Source organism: Scyliorhinus canicula, chromosome 6 (assembly GCF_902713615.1).
Source record: "Scyliorhinus canicula chromosome 6, sScyCan1.1, whole genome shotgun sequence".
Taxonomy (NCBI): Eukaryota; Metazoa; Chordata; class Chondrichthyes; order Carcharhiniformes; family Scyliorhinidae; genus Scyliorhinus; species Scyliorhinus canicula.
The window spans coordinates 133,234,230-133,252,579 of record NC_052151.1 but is presented as its reverse complement, the minus strand read 5'-3'; the positions used below and the strand labels follow the sequence as shown (position 1 = coordinate 133,252,579).

At 41.7% G+C, this 18,350-nt stretch overlaps 2 protein-coding genes across 2 annotated transcripts in view; both read right to left on the bottom strand.

Moving 5' to 3' along the window:
* Positions 1-1,631: 1,631 nt before the first annotated feature.
* LOC119967511 (rho-related GTP-binding protein RhoB) lies at positions 1,632-3,384 on the bottom strand. The gene has a single exon (XM_038800176.1). It carries the CDS (start codon positions 3,208-3,210, stop codon positions 2,620-2,622), a length of 591 nt encoding a protein of 196 aa, XP_038656104.1. The 5' UTR covers positions 3,211-3,384; the 3' UTR covers positions 1,632-2,619.
* Positions 3,385-7,350: 3,966 nt separating this feature from the next.
* zmp:0000001267 (b(0,+)-type amino acid transporter 1) overlaps positions 7,351-18,350 on the bottom strand; it is a 61,002-nt gene continuing 50,002 nt past the window's right edge. Inside the window, exons 4-6 of the mRNA XM_038801045.1 lie at positions 16,530-16,654; positions 15,607-15,691; positions 7,351-8,843 (exon numbers count right to left, since the gene is read on the bottom strand). Of these exons, the coding sequence (XP_038656973.1) occupies positions 8,610-8,843; positions 15,607-15,691; positions 16,530-16,654 (444 nt within the window). The 3' untranslated portion in view covers positions 7,351-8,609. The remainder of the gene's footprint in view (positions 8,844-15,606; positions 15,692-16,529; positions 16,655-18,350) is intronic.

Sequence of the window (18,350 nt, the reverse complement as noted above, 5' to 3'; positions counted from 1 at the left end):
ACGAACCTGCAGTAATTCACTCCGATTAGTGGCTGAAAATATCTTCCAATTAAGAGAGTTGCGATATACAAGATTGAGAAAGAAACCATGCATTCAAAAAGGTACCTCACATAATTGCTTTGAAATGAGTGACTCATGTAGACAAACACTGCAAGATCTTTCAAACAGTAATTACTTAGGCGCAGATTCGTAAAGACATGTTGAATTTCCATGCAAGGATTGCACTGGGTACTGAATGCTGCTTCATTTTTGATCAACCAGTAAGCCTCATAATTACAGACCAGCAAATCTTTGCTGGGGCTGACCGACCAGTTGAGTATTTTTAACATTAATTTCCCAGAATTTCTGGGCTCAGTTTCCATCATGCTCGGTTACCCTTCACAGAAGTCAGTTGTTTGCTTATGCAGAGGAAATGCCAAAAGTAATGCCACATTTAAGTAACTGCAGGGAGAGGCATTTTACCAATGAACCCAATTCTTTCTTAAAGCCATTTTCCCCTTTGAGAACAAGGTTTCGTGTGGCATAGACATTAGTTAAACACATCCAAAGAATAGTGGCTTGGTGAACATGGAAATAAAGAACTAGCTAAGCAGTATTCTAACTTCCTGAATGGCAACAGAGCGCACACATTCAAAATGCTACTCGAGTACTCCAGTTAGTCAGCCTTTTGTTCAAAAAAACCATGAATGGGGCAGTCAGTCATAGACTGCATGTATAGAATAGATGTACAGTTATTTTGTTCAGCGTGGGAGGATTTTTGCAAGGATTCCAGTCAGCTGTCCCAACTTTTGGCAGAACAGACACTGGAACTTCATATTCTGTTCAAACCACAGCATCACCTCCACTTTGGAATCAGATTTTTTTTTTTTTTTTTAAAAAGAAACATCTCAAGAAGCACTTCTAATATTTGTGAAGGATGTGACCATTATAACCAGCACTATACCTCTTAACTGACTGTTTAATCATGAAGATATTCCAATGCACTCATTCCATACCTAATCTAGTAATAAAAGTCAGGAATTTTGCACCAATTCTTGCTACAGTCTTTCAAATAGCAAGAGTGTCACCCAAATGAAGGGGAAGCCCCTGTGAACAGGCCACTGGGCGTTAATTAATTAATCCATTTTGCAGTCTGCAATCAAACTGCTGGCCAGTACGAGTTTCCTCGGGGTGGTAACGTTTTTAAATCTTCGAAACGTTATCCAAAACGTATCTTTCAGCACCGATGTCAGCCCAAGGTACTGTATTCGAAGCAGATAAACGAGGACTGCAAACGTTTATCGACAAACTGGAAAAGGGCAAGATTAATAAATTAATCGAAATAACATGTCGAGTAAAAGTTCAATATAAAAAGCTTTAAGAAAATCCCAGTGGGCATTAGGACCCAGCGAGTGTTCTGCAGAAAAACTGACCGCACCCATTCTTTCACAAAGACTGACTCAGTTAGCAGAAACATTCATTGCTATATAGCGGGGGCACGGAAGTTAAAAGCCCTCGCATTTTTATGTACCCAAGTGAATCGGCTTCGTGACAGATGAAAGAAGTAGCCGCTTCATTAAAATCCAGGAACAGCGCAACACACACCCGGTGTGAAGTTAAGTCAGGAAGAAAAAAGAAAATACAAAGTGGGGTTGATTTAGATTATATTTAATACCTTGTGTGAAAACGAGTTTGTTTTTAAACACAGCTTACAATTCAGTATATCATGTAAACAAACGCAAGTCTTGTGGCTTCAGTTCCAAGCTTCGCCATTTTTTTTCCTTGTTTCCTTTTTTAAAAAACTGAGACAATGACTAACCTCAGTACCACTTATCAAAAATATCAATGCACTTTTAAACCTCTTTTAGAGAACAGTAGTTTTTTTCCCAGACAAAAAAAAAATCAGCACACTGAAAGTAATGGATTTTCCAATTTCTCTTATTCACCTCCCGAAAAGCACGGCTTTTGTGTCCCCAAAGTTTTTTTTGTTGTCTGTGACGCCAGAGCAATATTTGCTTAGAAAGTCACGTTGACGAAGGGCAGTCACTGGTGTTGTGAGGGGAAGAAACAATTGGAAATGTGTCCCACCAGTGTGTCCAAGCGGCAAATGCCCAAGTGTGCCTGCCCCTGTAGCAGTAGTCCCAGTGCGACCTTCCCAGGTGAAGCTAGGTCAGCGGCAGCCCCTCAGTAATCACCCCCACTTCACACAGCATCACCCCATTCAGCATCCTCCCGTGTACCAAGTGCTGCTACCGAGAGGGAGAGAAAGGGAGGGAAAGATGACAAAAAAAAGCCCTAATCGCAAGTTGAAAGTGTTATTTCTTTTTAAAACTTTTTTCTAAACCAGCCTGTTTTGCCGCAAGACCCTCCCACTTCTCAGTGAGGGGGGGGAGGGGGTCACTATAGTCCAGTCCCTTCGCCAGTCAAAGTGATGCCTTGTGAAAAGCTCATCTTCCTTCAAGTTCGTAGATTTCCAAGTGATCAATCAGCCCTCGCCAAATAAAACAAATCTCCCCTCCCACACCCTTATTGGTTTAGGTCCCCCCCTCCCCGAAATGTGCCCATTTCTTCTACAAAAAAAACAAAAAAAAAGCTCAGTTTCTTTTTTTTTAAAACAGTAATAAATAGATGAGCGGCATCTCATAAGAGTGAGCAGCAGTTAGTGCAGCCTCTGCTGGGCCGCGCTCTCTTCTGCAGGGCCGCCCGGGTGGCGGTCTCGAACACCTCCCGCACGCCCTCCTTGGTCTTGGCCGAACACTCCAGGTAGTCGTAGGCGCCGATGCGCACGGCCATGGCGCGGCCGTCCTCGGTCCTGACCGGCTCCTGCTTCATGCGGGCCAGCTCGTTGCGGACGTTCTCGTCGTTGCGCAGGTCCTTCTTGTTGGCCACCAGGATGATGGGCACGTTGGGGCAGAAGTGCTTGACCTCGGGCACCCACTTCTCCGGGATGTTCTCCAGCGAGTCCGGGCTGTCCACCGAGAAGCACATCAGGATGACGTCCGTGTCGGGGTAAGAGAGGGGCCGCAGGCGGTCGTAGTCCTCCTGGCCCGCCGTGTCCCACAGCGCCAGCTCCACCTGCTTGCCGTCCACCTCGATGTCGGCCACGTAGTTCTCGAAAACGGTGGGCACATAGACCTCGGGGAACTCGTCCTTGCTGAAGACGATCAGCAGACAGGTCTTCCCGCAAGCACCGTCCCCCACCACCACCAGCTTCTTCCTGATAGCAGCCATGGCTCCGGACTGCGCCCTCCTGCTCACTCCTCTCTTCACTTAAAAGTAATTATTTTTTTGAAAGATCACCCGAGAGGCTGGAAACATAAAGCGGGAGACCTCTCTCTCTCTCTCTACATCCGTCTACCGTTCGCTAGTGCACACTGTCCGGATCGTCTCGCCTCCGCCGCTTTTTAAAGGGACAGTGCTTTCTCCTAAATATAGCAAACCAATGGCAGGCTCCTGGTTGAGCTCATCGGCTGCAAGGGCCTGCTGATTGGCGCCGAGCTTACTGGGAAGTGCATTCGATTAGTCAGCTCCCAGACAAGGAGGCCAACTCAGCCCCAACACCCTTTCGTTTCTCCCGGCTGGGGAAACTTTTTACAGCAGTTTTTACACAGGCGGGTGAAAAAAAAGCCCAACATTTTTGCAATGCCTATATCATTTGCTTTTTGTGTCAACGATGTTAAGTCATTCCAGCCGTAAAGCAGACCCAAAGCTACTCGTTTTGGGGATGTCGTTGTGGACGTTTTATTATCGACGAATTGGGCGGGGCCCACCAGTTTGCCGGCAGCAATTATTCTTCAAACTACTCCCAACTACAATTGAACCTTTTTTTTCGGGGGGTGGGGGGGGGTCCAACTACAATTGATCCAACCTAAATTTAAATAATTTCGAGCTGCTTCCACCTGTGTGAAACGTTGATGCAATTGTCAAACATTAAATAACAACGCAGGGTGATTATTATTAATTCCCTTAAATTAGAAAATTGGAAACGTGGACTTCCCACCCGATGCCATTTTCCCCGAATGAAGCATTCATTCTCCATGTAGTTGTATAAACGTGTTGACAATTTAGTCGGAGTGCCAGTGGATTCAGTCATTGCATGCCTAAATTGATTGGGTTTCAACGAAATACATTTTTCCCAATTAAATTAATATTTTCGATGATGATTCCCCATCCTCCCTTATTGATCATGTTCCTCCACAGCCCTCACCTGCTAACTGTGGATTCAGTCATGTAAAACTTATTTTCCGCAAACTTGATATCTGGATGTCAGTAAAATTGGAGGTAGAGATGAGATTTTGGCAATGGGGATGAGAAACAAGTTTAGAGTGGGGTTTTTAAAAATAAATTTAGAATATCCAATTTTTTTCCAATTAAAGGGCAATTTAGCGTGGCCAATCCACCTACCGTGCACATCTTTTGGTTAGTGGGGGCGAAACCCATGCAAACACAGGGAGAATGTGCAAAATCCACACGGACAGTGACCCAGAGTCGGGATCGAACCTGGTGCCATGTGGCAACTGTGCTAACTAACCATTTGCACCACCCTTGTGTTGAGTACTAAATTATAGGGCCCTGAATGTGAGTGCATCTGTTTTGGTAAGACAGTGGAATTTTCCTCACTTGTCTACTTCCGAATGATTTCAATGTGAGAGAATTTTAAAAACACAGTTGACTCTCTTGTTGATGTTGCTTGATTTGCATAATGTTTGATAATTTTGTTGGTCACATTTGTTTTAAATAATATGTTGCACTGACTTAAAATTAAAACATTTCTTTGGATTTATCTCTAAGTAGTTTTCAAAGTGCTTTTGTCGTTTTAAAATACCGTACATTTATTTCTGATTCTTCAGAAACCCGATCTTACTCGTCAGCAGTTTATTCAGATGTGTAGGGTAGTCAAAATAGTTTTCACTTCAAGGGTAGGCAAAGAGGTTTTTTTTAAAGAAAAATGTTTGGCCAGGTTCAACAAACCTTGCTTTGTCTAGAAACACAAGGCACAATGGCAAAAGTCATATGAAAATGCACCACCATTCCTTGTCTGCCAGAATTAAGAGAAAATGTTATACAACTTCCTGTTATTCCTTCAATACACACTCTTACAAAACATTTGTGAAGGTGCAGAACATTGTTTAAAATGTTATTTTTTAAACACTAACAAGTAAACAAATATAATAATTTATTTATATGATGAGAAGGAAGTGCACATTTGAATTGTCAATCAGTTAGATAGTCACAGGAAAGAATAAGACACATCTATTGGAAACTATTCATGTCGATCTGAACATTGGAAAACTCCTTAGTACAAGATGTATAGGATGTAGAATATAGACTGCCCAGCATTTCTCTCTCACCATGATAATCTCCCAAAGCTACAACATGTATGTCAAATTGTTGTTGCATAAAGACATTCAGTCTCTGTATCTCAATGAACTCTTGAGAAGCAACATCTTGTTTTTCAAAATTATTTAAAAGGGTAGCAGCTGAAGTGTTAAGGGTCCATATGCATCCTAGGAAACAGGTACTCTCCATAATTCAGATTCAGCTCAGCAAATCACCCATTCTAGCAGAATGATCAAATCCAAGCCAAAGCTTTTGGAAGAGATTGCAAAGTGAAAGTTCAAAAGACTTTAACAAAAACATAAAAGACTATTCAATACACAAATGTAATTGTTATTGTGGAATACGATTGTTGTTTTGCATGTTAAATATGTTATTTAGACTATTCTTGCGGACGTTGGAATTTTACTCACTGAGAAAATACTGACAATTCGAAGACCTTCCAAAACATTTTATTCAGAACTCAGTGGCCTGGTTATACAAAGAACTGGGAGAAGTTTACATGAGCAAAGCCCACTATCAAAAGGGATCCAGGAATTCATAATGGAAGTAAGCTGTCAAGAAAGTGTACAAAATGGAAAGTGAACTTCTAGACAGCAAGTGCATTTTTAATATTTGTTATGTTATTTGTATTAAAGAATGAGCAAGGAAAAGTCTCTGTGTAATGTAACGGTTTGTGTAATATGCATGAACACAGTAAGAAGTCTTACAACACCAGGTTAAAGTCCAACAGGTTTGTTTCGAATCACTAGCTTTCAGAGCATTGCTCCTTCCTCAGGTGAATCACCTGAAGAAGGAGCAGTGCTCCGAAAGCTAGTGATGCGAAACAGATGCAAAACAAACCTGTTGGACTTTAACCTGGTGTTGTAAGACTTCTTACTGTGCTCACCCCAATCCAATGCCAGCATCTCCACATTATATGCTCGAGTTACTTGATACAGTGACATGCATGTGATTGCTGTTGAGGAACTGAGTATGGTATTAAAATTCCCCTAATTGTATACTATAGCCAGTGTAAAGCAAAAGTTGAGTCGAAAGAGAAATTACAGATGGGCAATAAATGTTGGATTAGTCAGCGACGCCCACATCCCACGAGTGAATATATAAAATAACATCCTCCTCAAGCTTGTAGGCAAGACCAAAATCGCTTTGAATCTAATCTATGGGGTGTAACTGGCCAACAGTTCCGTGATGTTTTCTGTACAAAAATAAAATCTCATCATATGACAGCACTTCTGTTTGCCGCAACTTCAATTCTTTAATGGGAAGTATGATTTTCTGACCAGTGAAACCTGTAGAATTCTTCCTGTTTTTATCTCAGCAAATAACACTGCTTTACAAAGTTCGCTACTGGAAAAACACCCAAGCTGAACAAGAGCGCCACCCACTGATAAAAAGCGGTATGAACCAATTTGATAGATATGTTAGAGAGTTAAAACTCAGAGGTGATAGATGGGAAATTGAGAGAATGCCTGACCAAATGTTCATCTATAATGTGTTGCGTATGATATTCTGGATATTCAAAAGTGTACTTGTTAAAATAACTCCTTTTATATGAAAATCGACGGCAATTTGCAAATTAGAACAGGTGATTTATTTCAGTGGTTAGTTAGCATGCAAGTGTTCAATTCATCCACACACAACGGTTGGTCAAACATCAGACAGGATCTTGGCTGATGAAGTCCCAGTCGAAAAGGGAGGGCAGTTTATTGGGAGCATGGACTAAAGGAGATTTTCATAGAATTTACAGTGCAGAAGGAGGCCATTCGGCCCATCGAGTCTGCACCGACTCTTGGAAAGAGCACCCTACCCAAGGTCAACACCTCCACCCTATCCCCATAACCCAATAACCCCACCCAACTCCAAGGGCAATTTTTGGACACTAAGGGCAATTTATCATGGCCAATCCACCTAACCTGCGCATCTTTGGACTGTGGGAGGAAACCGGAGCACCCAGAGGAAACCCACGCACACACGGGGAGGATGTGCAGACTCCGCACAGACAGTAACCCAAGTTGGAATCGAACCTGGGACCCTGGAGCTGTGAAGCAATTGTGCTATCCACAATGCTACCGTGCTGCCCCGCGTTTTAACAAGCAAATGGAGCAAATGCACGAGGGCTTCCAACAGGGCAATTACCGTTTGTTACATTTCAGAATACCTCCAAGACAGTATCCGCATACTAAAGCGATCTGCATCACCCGATTGAGTTTTCTGCCCAACAACAATGAAGCAGTCCTTTTAAATAGTGAATGCAGCCTTGGGGCTGGAGCTGGCTCCTCCTACTGACAAGAGAGCTGCCAGCACAGGGTCAATTGGTCTGGGAGCTTTACAATGGCTACACAATGGAGTTGACGTCAGAAATCCCACACGTGTGGTCTTGCATATTGATAACGCCTGGGAAAAATCAGCTCTGAAACATTCACATTAGATTTGGCGTTGACAAGTAATTGCAAACAGTAATTAATAATATATATGGTTAAATAAATAATACAAATGAACAAAAGCAAAGCCGGAGAGAATGCTGACAACATGGGCAGTTCTGAAGATGAAACATCTGATGGCAATGTGAAATTTATGTCTATAACTACAGTTTGCACGTTGGGCTTCTCCTCGCATTCCGCACTCACCTAATTTGCATTGGAAAGGCAGGGGTAGCACCAACATCACAATTCCTCTTTGCTTTGGGTCATTTATATCATTTTATTTCATTAGTGTAATCAGTATTTCACCAACATAACACATATACCGGCTCATCAAATGTGTTAAAGATGTTTTCTTAGAGGAAAGTAACATTTTTATTCGTTTAAAATTAAATGATATTTTTATAACATAGAATGCTACAGTGCAAGCTACTCCCAAGTCTGCACATTCTTAACCCAGAATTTACCATTTGTCAGTGGCACAATAACAGAAGTGCCGTGATAAAAGGAACAATAGATGGAGAATCGCACCCTGGACTGTTCTCATGAACTGACTTGAGGTGGATTGCATAGTTTTTTTTTAAGTGAATGGCTTTCGTTTTGCACCAGTGCAGTTTGTTAAGGAACTGTTTCTCTCCAAGCTATTTGTAGCTGAATCATACATTTGTCGTTTGTAACTGCATGAGCGATTTCACCATAAATAATGCAAACAGCAAATCAACCCTCCCTCTGAGGAACATCTTTGAATAACAAGATGGTGCTTAAGCATCCTGTTCTCTCCACGAACCAAGCCTTAAGAACTGCGTCTTTCCAGTATTGGCCGTTTTTGTTTGTGATTCCAGCATTTGTAATATTTAGAGCCTTGGCCAATTACTCTCGGTTCGCCTCTGTTGGTGCAACCTCCAGCAGCAACTGCAAAAACGCAGTGGGCCGGTCCATTAAGCCTGCACATAATTTGAAGTGAATCAATAGCAAATAAACCAGGAGACCGCTCAATAGGAACAAAAAAACAAACAAGTATTCAATCCTAGGATCGCCTATGATTGGCGCCACCACCAGGAAGACTGAAATAATTAGCAAGAACACTGGAATAAGCATCGTTACCTAGAAGTGAAGAGAGAAAGTTTTCAATAAATACATTATAATACCTTGATTTTCTTTTTGCTCTGCCATCTCATTACACGTAGCAAATTTTAGGATTTTTAAAATGCAGGCAGTAACTGTTACAATATATATATATATATTCTGCGACAGTTGTGAGGATTGGAGGATTTTAGGAATGTTGGCGTCTAAATATTGGACACTTTAAGTTAAAAGCCTGGGGGTGTAGTGAGTGGCTGCAGTGATCATGGTTTTGCTTCCAGGGAATAGCAGGTGAAATTGACAAAGGAATGTGTTTTTCAGTCTGGGCCAACAGACTGGTTTTACTAGGGGGGGGGGGGGGGTAATGTGCTTTTACAGTTGCGGAGATATTTCGGTTTTTTTTCGCTTGGGGAGATGAAGTCATTGCTGGGTGGAGCCCAGAAAGGCAGAGCGTTTGGAGAAGCTTTAAGAGAGGGGATGAGTTCTGATCTGTTGGAATTCTTTGAAGATGTAACTAGTACAAATTGACAAGGGGGAGCCAGTCAATGTGGTATATTTGGACTTTCTGAAGGCATTTGATAAAGTCCCGCATAAGAGATTATTGTGCAAGATTAAAGCGTATGGGATTGGGGGTAATGTATTGAGGTGGATAAAAAACTGGTTGGCAAGGAGGAAACAAAGAGTAGGAATTAATGGGTACTTTTCAAATTGGCAGATAGTAACTAGTGGGGTGCCACAGGCATTGGTGCTGGGACCCCAGCTATTCACAACATATATTAATGATTTGGATGAGGGAACAAAATGTAACATCTCAAAGTTTGCAGATGATACCAAGTTGTGTTGCAGGGTGAACTGTGATGAGGATGCAGAGATCCTATAGCACAGGGGTGGGCAAACTATGGCCCGCGGGCCGCATACGGCCCGCCAAAGGTCTTTATGCGGCCCACCAAGTCATTTTTTTAAAAAAAAAATTTTAATTTTTTTTTTTTAATTTTTAATTTTTTTTAAGGTTAATGGGGGGGGGGGCTGTTGGGTTACTTACTGGTATAGGATGGATACGTTGACTTGAGTAGGGTGATCATTGCTCGGCACAACGTCGAGGGCCGATATGTTCTATATGAGGCGCCCAGAATCATAATCGGGTGAAGTAATTATTTTACTTAATATACTATGCGGCCCTTTAAAATTGTGAATTTCTGAATGTGGCCCTTGCAAGGAAAAGTTTGCCCACCCCTGCTATAGCACAATCTGGACAGGTTGGGTGAGTGGGCAAATCAATGGCAGATGCAGTATAATTTGGATAAGTGTGAGGTTATTCACTTTGAAGTAAAAACAGGATGGCAGATTACTACTGGAATGGTTGTAAATTGGGAGAGGGGAGTGTGCAGCGGGACCTGGGTTTCCTTGTGCACCAGTCGCTGAAGGTAAGCATGCAGGTGCAGCAGGCAGTAAAGAAGGCTAATGGTATGTTGGCATTTATTGCGAGGGATTTCAAGTACAGGAGCAGGGATCTGTTGTTGCAATTATACAGGGCCTTGGTGAGGCCACACCTAGAATATTGTGTGCAGTTTTGCTCTCCTTTTCCGAGCAAGGACGTTCTTGCTCTCGAGGGAGTGCAGCGAAGGTTTACCGGACTGATTCCAGGATGGTGGGACTGTCATATGAGGAGAGATTGACTAGTTTAGGATTGTTCTCACTGGAGTTCAGAAGAATGAGGGGGGATCTCATAGAGACTTCTAAAATTCTAACAGGACGAGACAGGGTAGATGCAGGGAGGATGTTACCAATGATGGGTGTGTCCAGAACCAGGGATCACAGTCTGAGGAGTCAGGGTAAACCATTTCGGACAGAGATAAGGAGACATTTCTTCACTCAAAGTGTGGTGAGCCTGTGGAATTCATTACCGCAGGATGTAGTTGATGCTAAAACATTGAATATATTCAAGAGGTGGCTAGATATAGCACTTGGGGTGAATGAAATCAAGGTTATGGGGAGAAAGCAGCATTAGGCTATTGAGTTGGATGATCAGCCATGATCACGATAAATGGAGCCCTTTTGGCTCAAAGGGCCAAAAATCCTCCTCCAGCTCCTACCTTCTATGTATCTATGATCGGCCTGACTCTGAGTCCACAATTCTTTCCAAGTAAGATTAGTTTAAAAAACAGTAATAATATTTGAAAGCAGAGCATTCTTCCCTGAAGACATAGAAGAGGCAGAAATAATCTATTTGAAGCAGTTTTTTGAAAATGTTCAGCCAGAGCCTAAAGTGGTTCCAACTGGAGCCAAATCAGGTTTATAATTTTAAACTGGATTAAGAGCTGTATATTTCTTTTCTTGTTGTTTAGTGGGAAATTGTATAGTTTTGTTAAGGGGTAACTATACACTGCTTCTTTCGGGTGTGAAGTAAAAATTTTAATATTGTACTCATAGTAAAGTTTTATTTAAAAAATACCAAAGCCCTTTTTTTCATGCAATCACCCCTGGAGCAAATCATTCTTTCCAGACTGAAATTAATTAAAATATTGGGGTTTTGGTCCAGTATCCTAGCTAGTTGGGACCTTGTCTTGGATCGTAACACAGTGTAATTCTTTCATTGTTGGTAGGAGGTTCTAATATGCCTCAGCATTCCAACCGGACTTGCATCTGGAATCATGCTACCAGTAAAACATATCTCTGCCTGTGCATCTTCAGTTCGCATCCCCTCGAACTTTCCAAGGAAGCTGCTGCCACCTTTTTACTCTTACTTTTCTCCCATGAATTTCAACTCTGCATCGACTGACAGCACCCTGCACAGCGCCCCTCTCCCTTTCTCACAAGTAGCTGTGGGCAAGGGAGCAAACTGAAACTGATTATGTCTTTCAGCCCTACTACTGCTTATCTGACACCCAAACCCAGATAATTTGTAATATCCTCTAGTTAAACATTGGGGAGATTGAAGCTATTGTCTTTTGGTCACCACACACACACACACACACACACACACACAGTGTCCTTCACACTAATTCCACCCCCCTCGTAGTCTCATGTTGTAACATCATCATCCTATTTGATCCTAAGCTGATTTTATAACCCCACATCCTCTTTATCACAGAGAACACTATCTCATTATTCTCACCTGTCTTCACATCAGCTCCTAAACCTCTCATTCACATCTCTGTCACCACCAAACCTAACAATTCCAATGGTCTGTCCTCCCTTTCCTCAATTTCAGTAAATTACAGTCAATCCAAAATCTGCATCCAACATCCGATCCCACACCAACTGCTGTTCACCCAGCATAACCTGCTGAACATTAATCTAATAATGATCATAATGTGATCACGTTCTTGAAAGGGAGAAATGCGAAAGAACTACTAAATTTAGATAAGTCCAATTTCAATACGATAGTCAGAAACTGAGTAAGTTTGAACAGAACGGTGGCACCATGGTTAGCACTACTGCCTCACGGCACTGAGGTTCCGGGTTCGATCCTGGCCCCGGGTCACTGACCGTGTGGAGTTTGCACATTCTCCCCGTGTCCGCGTGGGTCTCACCCCCACAACCCAAAAAGATGTGCAGAGTAGGTGGGTTGGCCACACTAAATTGCCCCTTAAATGGAAAAAAAAGCATTGAGTACTCCAAATTTATTTCTTAAAACTGAGCATGTTTGTTAATGGATATCACAACACACGATCAGTGGGAGGTGTTCAAAAAATAATTTGTGATGCAGAAATTGTTTATAACCCCAAGGGGAAAGAGCTCTACTTGCTTAAAAAAACAGCAGCGGGCAACTAAAGACAGGAGAGACAACATAAAACTAGATGGAAAGGCGTTTAAAAATTCAGGAAAAAGATATACCCATAAATGGGGAAGAACACAGAACAGCATAGGGTTACAAAACAGATTAGGAAAGTCAACAAAAATGAGTCTGAAACTAAATTTGTAAGGAATATTGATATCAATATAAGTTTATGACTATATTAGGAAAAAGAGGGCCCTGTAAAACTGATAATGGTGAAATTGTCAATGAAAATATGGAAATGGCAGACATACTGAGTAATGTCTTTGCATTAGTATTTACTGTAGAGGAAGAGGTCAGTATGGCAGAAATCCCATTGAATTGGTGACAGGGACTTGCCAAAATTAATGTAAGCAAAATAAAAGTAATGAAGGAAATAATGGCACTACGTCCCAAGACCATATGGTTTCAGTACCAGGGTTTTAAAGGAATGGTCAGAATGTTGTTGATCGCGCTAGCCATAATCCTCCAAAGTTCTCTCGATTTGGGAACTGTTCCTTTAAGATTAGAAAATTGTCAGGAAATTACTATAGTGTAAAGCAAGGATAGGGTAACTGAACATCTTTACATTTTTCAGATGATCAGAGAGAGCAGCATTAATTCTTTTGAAAAGGTAACTAAGGTAGTGAACAGGGGACTGTCTATGGATATTATTTATATGGACTTCCAGAAGCCATTTGACAAAGTCCCTCAAAAAAAACTTGGCTAAAGTTGAAGCCTATGGAATTGAAGGCAATTTATCAACATAGTTAGGGAATTGGTTAACCAGCAGGGGACAGAGAGGGAAGATAATAAAAAGACACTTAAAGTGGCAAGATGTGATTAACAATCTGTATTGAGACCACAACGGTTCTCCTTAATGATTTAGATGATGTAATATAAAGCTATATTCCACATTTGCTGATGGCAAAAGATAGGCAACATTTGTTAGCAGTGCAGCTGGAAACAATAAATTACAAAAATATATTGCTAGATTAAATGATTTGCAAAACTGTAGTAACTGTATGGTTACCAACTTTGGACCTAAAAAGGTTAGAACTGAATGCTTTCTAAATGGTGAAAAGCCAAACAGTGGAAACCCAGAGACTTGGGACCCAGATAAATAGATAATTAAAATGAAATGCTATGAATAAATACAGAAAAGGGAAAGGTTTGCAGAGCTGTGGGATTGGGCAGGGTGTGGGACTAGTTGAGGTGCTATTGCAAAGAACCAGCATAGACAAGATGGGCTTTCTGTGCCACAACAATCCTATTCCTCAATGACAACACTGATCGCCAGTCGCTCAGCACTCCTAATCCTCTAGTTTCAATCCCTTCATGGTCTTAGCCCTCCCATCTTCTGTAATCGTCTACACTCCTAGAACTCTGCATTTCTCCAACTCTGGTCCCTTGTGCATCCGCACCACCAGTTGTCCTGCCTTCAGTCATGTGACATGTAATACACTCATTAAATCTCTCTGCCTCCCTTCCCTTTTTCTAAGGCACTCCTTAAAGCCCACTTCTTTTAGTATTTTTTTTCCCAATTAAGGAGTAATTTAGCGTGGCCAACCCACCTACCCTGAACATCTTTGGGTTTTGGGGGTGAGACCCACACAGACACTGGGAGAATGTGCAAATTCCACAGGGACAGTGACCCGGGGCCGGGATTGAACCCGGGTCCTTGGTGCCATGAGGCAGCAGTGCTAACCACTGCACCACCATGCTACCTGCAAAGCCCACTTCTTCGAGCAAGCTTTGAGTGACCCCCTCTAAAATTTCCTTACTTGATGAGTCTTGAGCTCTTTTGGGGTAATCACAATTCTGTGAAGCACCTTGGAATATTTTCAATGCTAAATACACTAATAAATTCAAGTTATTGTTTTTGGATACTGAGAAGAATGATATTAGTTGCAGTGAGGATACGGTGAGAATGTGCAAACTCCAAATCGACAGTGACCCGGGTCCTCAGCACTGTAAGGCAGCAGTGCTAACCACTGCACAACCATTCATCCCCCTCATAGGAGTATTATTAAACAAATTTTGACTCAGCCTCTTAAGGAGATGTCAGGCGAGATGAACAAAAGCTTAACCAAAGAGATAGGTTTTAAGGTGGAAAGTGAGGTTTAGGTTGGGAATTCCCAAAGTTAGGATCTCAGCAGTTAAATACATGGTTGCCAGTGGTGGAGCAATTGAATTGGAGGAGTGCAGAGATAGGCTAGAGGAGTTTACTGAGAAAAGCACAGGTGAGTCCCTAGAGGGACTTGAACAAGTATGACAATTTCAAGGTGTTGATGGTCCGGAGCCAATGTACGGCATCAAACACAGGCGTGATGAATAAATGGGACTTGGTGCAATTTAGGATGCACTAGTAGAAGATGGCATCTGCTCTGTGATACATTTGTTTGCATTGTCTGGCAATAGGGAAGGGTGCGGAGAGAATCTGTAATGCAATGCATTTGTTGTGCCTGGTGATGTTGGCGAATTGATAGGTCTGGCAAGTATATTTTGAATTGATTCTTGCATTGGAAGAGTACAAATTGATCTGTTTTAGTGCAGGCTTCCAGTCGGGCCTGTGAGATCAGTATAGTTCAGGGAAATATATCAGCTTCTGAGATGTACAATTTCATCTCTACTTCGGTGGCTACTCCAATTAGTACAATATAATTTCTATTCTATATCAAAATTTAAGCAAACTATAAGTTTGACTGAAACAATACAGATAAAGCAGACAAAATATATTATTCTACATTGAATTAATTGGAATTGACTGCACAGAAAATTTAGGATCTCCAAGGCAGAATTCAAAATGAAACTAAAATTAAATTCAATCCCGCTCAAAAATACAGGCTTTTCTTTTCCTTCATCTGAGAATTTCAATAGTGAATCAATAACCACAAGGTATGATGTATGTTTGCGGTATGCCAAATGGAAAATTGTATTTGATGTAACAAATAATTGAAACTGCTGTTATAAATGGTGAACATTAATGTACTTGCATGAAAGTAATTGTATTAAAATAAACCTTACTTTGAAGGACTGAATCCGTAACTTCTTAATTTTCATTTTCACCAATGCGGCAAACGTTAGACTATAAAAAATCCAAGCTATAAAACTTTGAGGGAAGAAAAATACATAGTTAATGTATAAACAGAGGTTCTAGCAGAGTCTGTACAACATCAAAAACAAATTGTTTAAGAAAGTAATGTATTTTGACTTATGTTCCAAATATGCACTTGTATCATAGTGCCTTGCCCACTAGGTATATATATATATGTGGAAAATTGACTTGTTGTTCAGGGATCCAACCAAATATTAGGTACTCCTTACAGATCTTTTGGACTAGCCTTAGACAGTGTAAATTTCTGTTTAAATTTGACAGTACATCTTGGGATAAATTTTAATCTTCAGCACTCTTGGCACTGGGATTTGCTCTGCTAGAGCACATTTTAGGAATTCAGCTGACTGTGTGGCATTTACTAGACCCAAACATCCCATTTTGGGAATTATGCTGTATCCAGAGATTATTCGAGTATAGGTGTTTCATATGGTATCTTCAGTTGAGATTAATTGTTTGATTGGCAATTCAGAAAGTGTTCTCAAATGTTTAGTTGATAATTATTTTGCTGATGGAACAGTGAAGATGCAGGGAGGCTGTCCATGTAAATAATCAAAGGTATGGTTACGTGACGGACTCCTGACTCAGATTTAACTCCGGGTCAGTCTCAGAGTCAGGGTCGTCACAGAATGGGTAAATCATTTATACAAACCACAAACTGCAAGATCTTTTAGCATAACACCAGCAGGAGACTGGAATAGTTAGATTGCAGTGGATCTGAAACCTTTTTTGGAAAGATTCCACCAAAGTTATGGTGGGGGACTGGAACACTCATGTGGGAATTTCAGGAATTAAATATATTTATAGATAACTTTAAAAAAACTTCAGCACAAACCTGAAATAATTGACAATTGATGCAAAATCCCCTGGGATTAACATTATCAAAGCAATTACAGCTGTAAACATAAGGGCGGGCAAAGGTGTCAGATGGTGCACATGAGCCATGGACAGAATACCTGGCTGAGAGGGGGAAAAAAACAATCATCAATAACCCGTATATGCATTGTGATTTATGAATTCCATGTTGGGAAAAAAGCCATCTTAATATCCATTAATTCATATATTAGGTCATCAAAAACATGTTAGCCTTGTCATACATTTGAAATGTATCAATGTGTGTTTTCTTTTCAAAGGTTCTATCCTCTATTGAAAACAGTGAGTCCATGCTAGATACTCTGTAACACCTTACTTGGATGGTCATTAGTCATGAATGAGCCTATACACTCAGTCTTTCTAGGTTGAAATGAAAAAAGGAAATGTGAAACATATTCAGCCGGTCAGGCAGAATCTATGTCAGATCGTTGACATTTCATCAGGATTGAAGATGTTAGCACCTTGATTATGAATAGCGTTAACAGCTGAGTCTGATGTTGTTGTCACACAATGTCCATACATTTTCTCTTAATGAATTTACAGCGCAGGAGGAGGCTATTCGGCCCATCAAATCTGCATCAGCCCCGGGACCTCCGGTGGCGACCATGGAGTGAACAGTTGCACATTTAGCAGTGCCCGCTCTTGGTGGTCTTTTAACAGCTTTTAAGCTGGATTTCCGTGGGAATATTTAAACATAAGTGGGTAAAAGCGAGAGGAGAAGAAGACGACCCCTAGTTTATGGAGCTGCACCCAAGAAACAATCGTAAAATAAGAATTCAAAAGTTGGTTGGGAGTGAAGCTCAGAGTTTGGTGGATGCAATGGCAGAGAAGCAAAGTTTGACCACACCAGCTCAATGGACGATGGATCAGTGGGTTAAATACTTGGATGAGAAGTTCACCCAGCATCATAAGGAGTGTGCGGAGGACCTGACCTGGGGGGGGGAGGGCCTCGATTAAGGAGGTGGTCGACCGGGTGGAGGAGAAAGTGACGATCCAGGGACAGGTGATCCAAAAGTTGCAGGAGCTGGCGGCAGAACAAGAGGAGCAGTCCACTGGTGGCAATGGAAATGAATATCTTACAGGATCGGCAGAAACAGCTGTTGGAGAAGGTGGAGGGCCTGGAGAATCGTTCTCGCAGGCAGAATGTCCAGATCGCCGGTCTCCCAGGGGAAAGGAGGGATCGGATGCCGGTGCGTATGTGGGGAAGGTGCTGAAGAAGATGCTCGGGGAAGATGCATTCAACAGGTCGTTGGATGTGGATCAGTCTCACAGGGTGCTCATGCGTAAGCCCCAGGGTCGTGAGCCCCCGAGGGTGATGGTGGTGAGGCTGCTTCGGTTCCTGAACAAGGATCGCATTATGAGGTGGGCCAGGCAGACAAAACGGTTCATGAGGGAGGAGGCTGGGATCTGGGTGTATCAAAAGTTGGGAGCAGAACTTGTAAAGAGGAGGGCGAGTTTTAATAAGGTTAAGGCGGCCCTGTGTGCGAAGGGAATAAAATTTGGACTGCTCTACCCGGCCCGTCGTGGGATGTCCTACGAGAACCGGAAACTATATTTTGGCTCGCCAGAAGAAGTGGCGGTCTTCATGAAGGACAATAATCTGGTAGAAGCATAATGACTTTAAAATCTAGACGGCAGAGGTCTGAGTTAAAAGTTTTGTGTTGCTTTATATTTTAAAAATCTCAGCCTTTCACTGTAACTTAAGTTGCAGTGATCGGGAAAAGAAGGATCTAGCGGATTGATTCGATTTTGATCCGTTGATGTATGTACCGAGGTACATTAA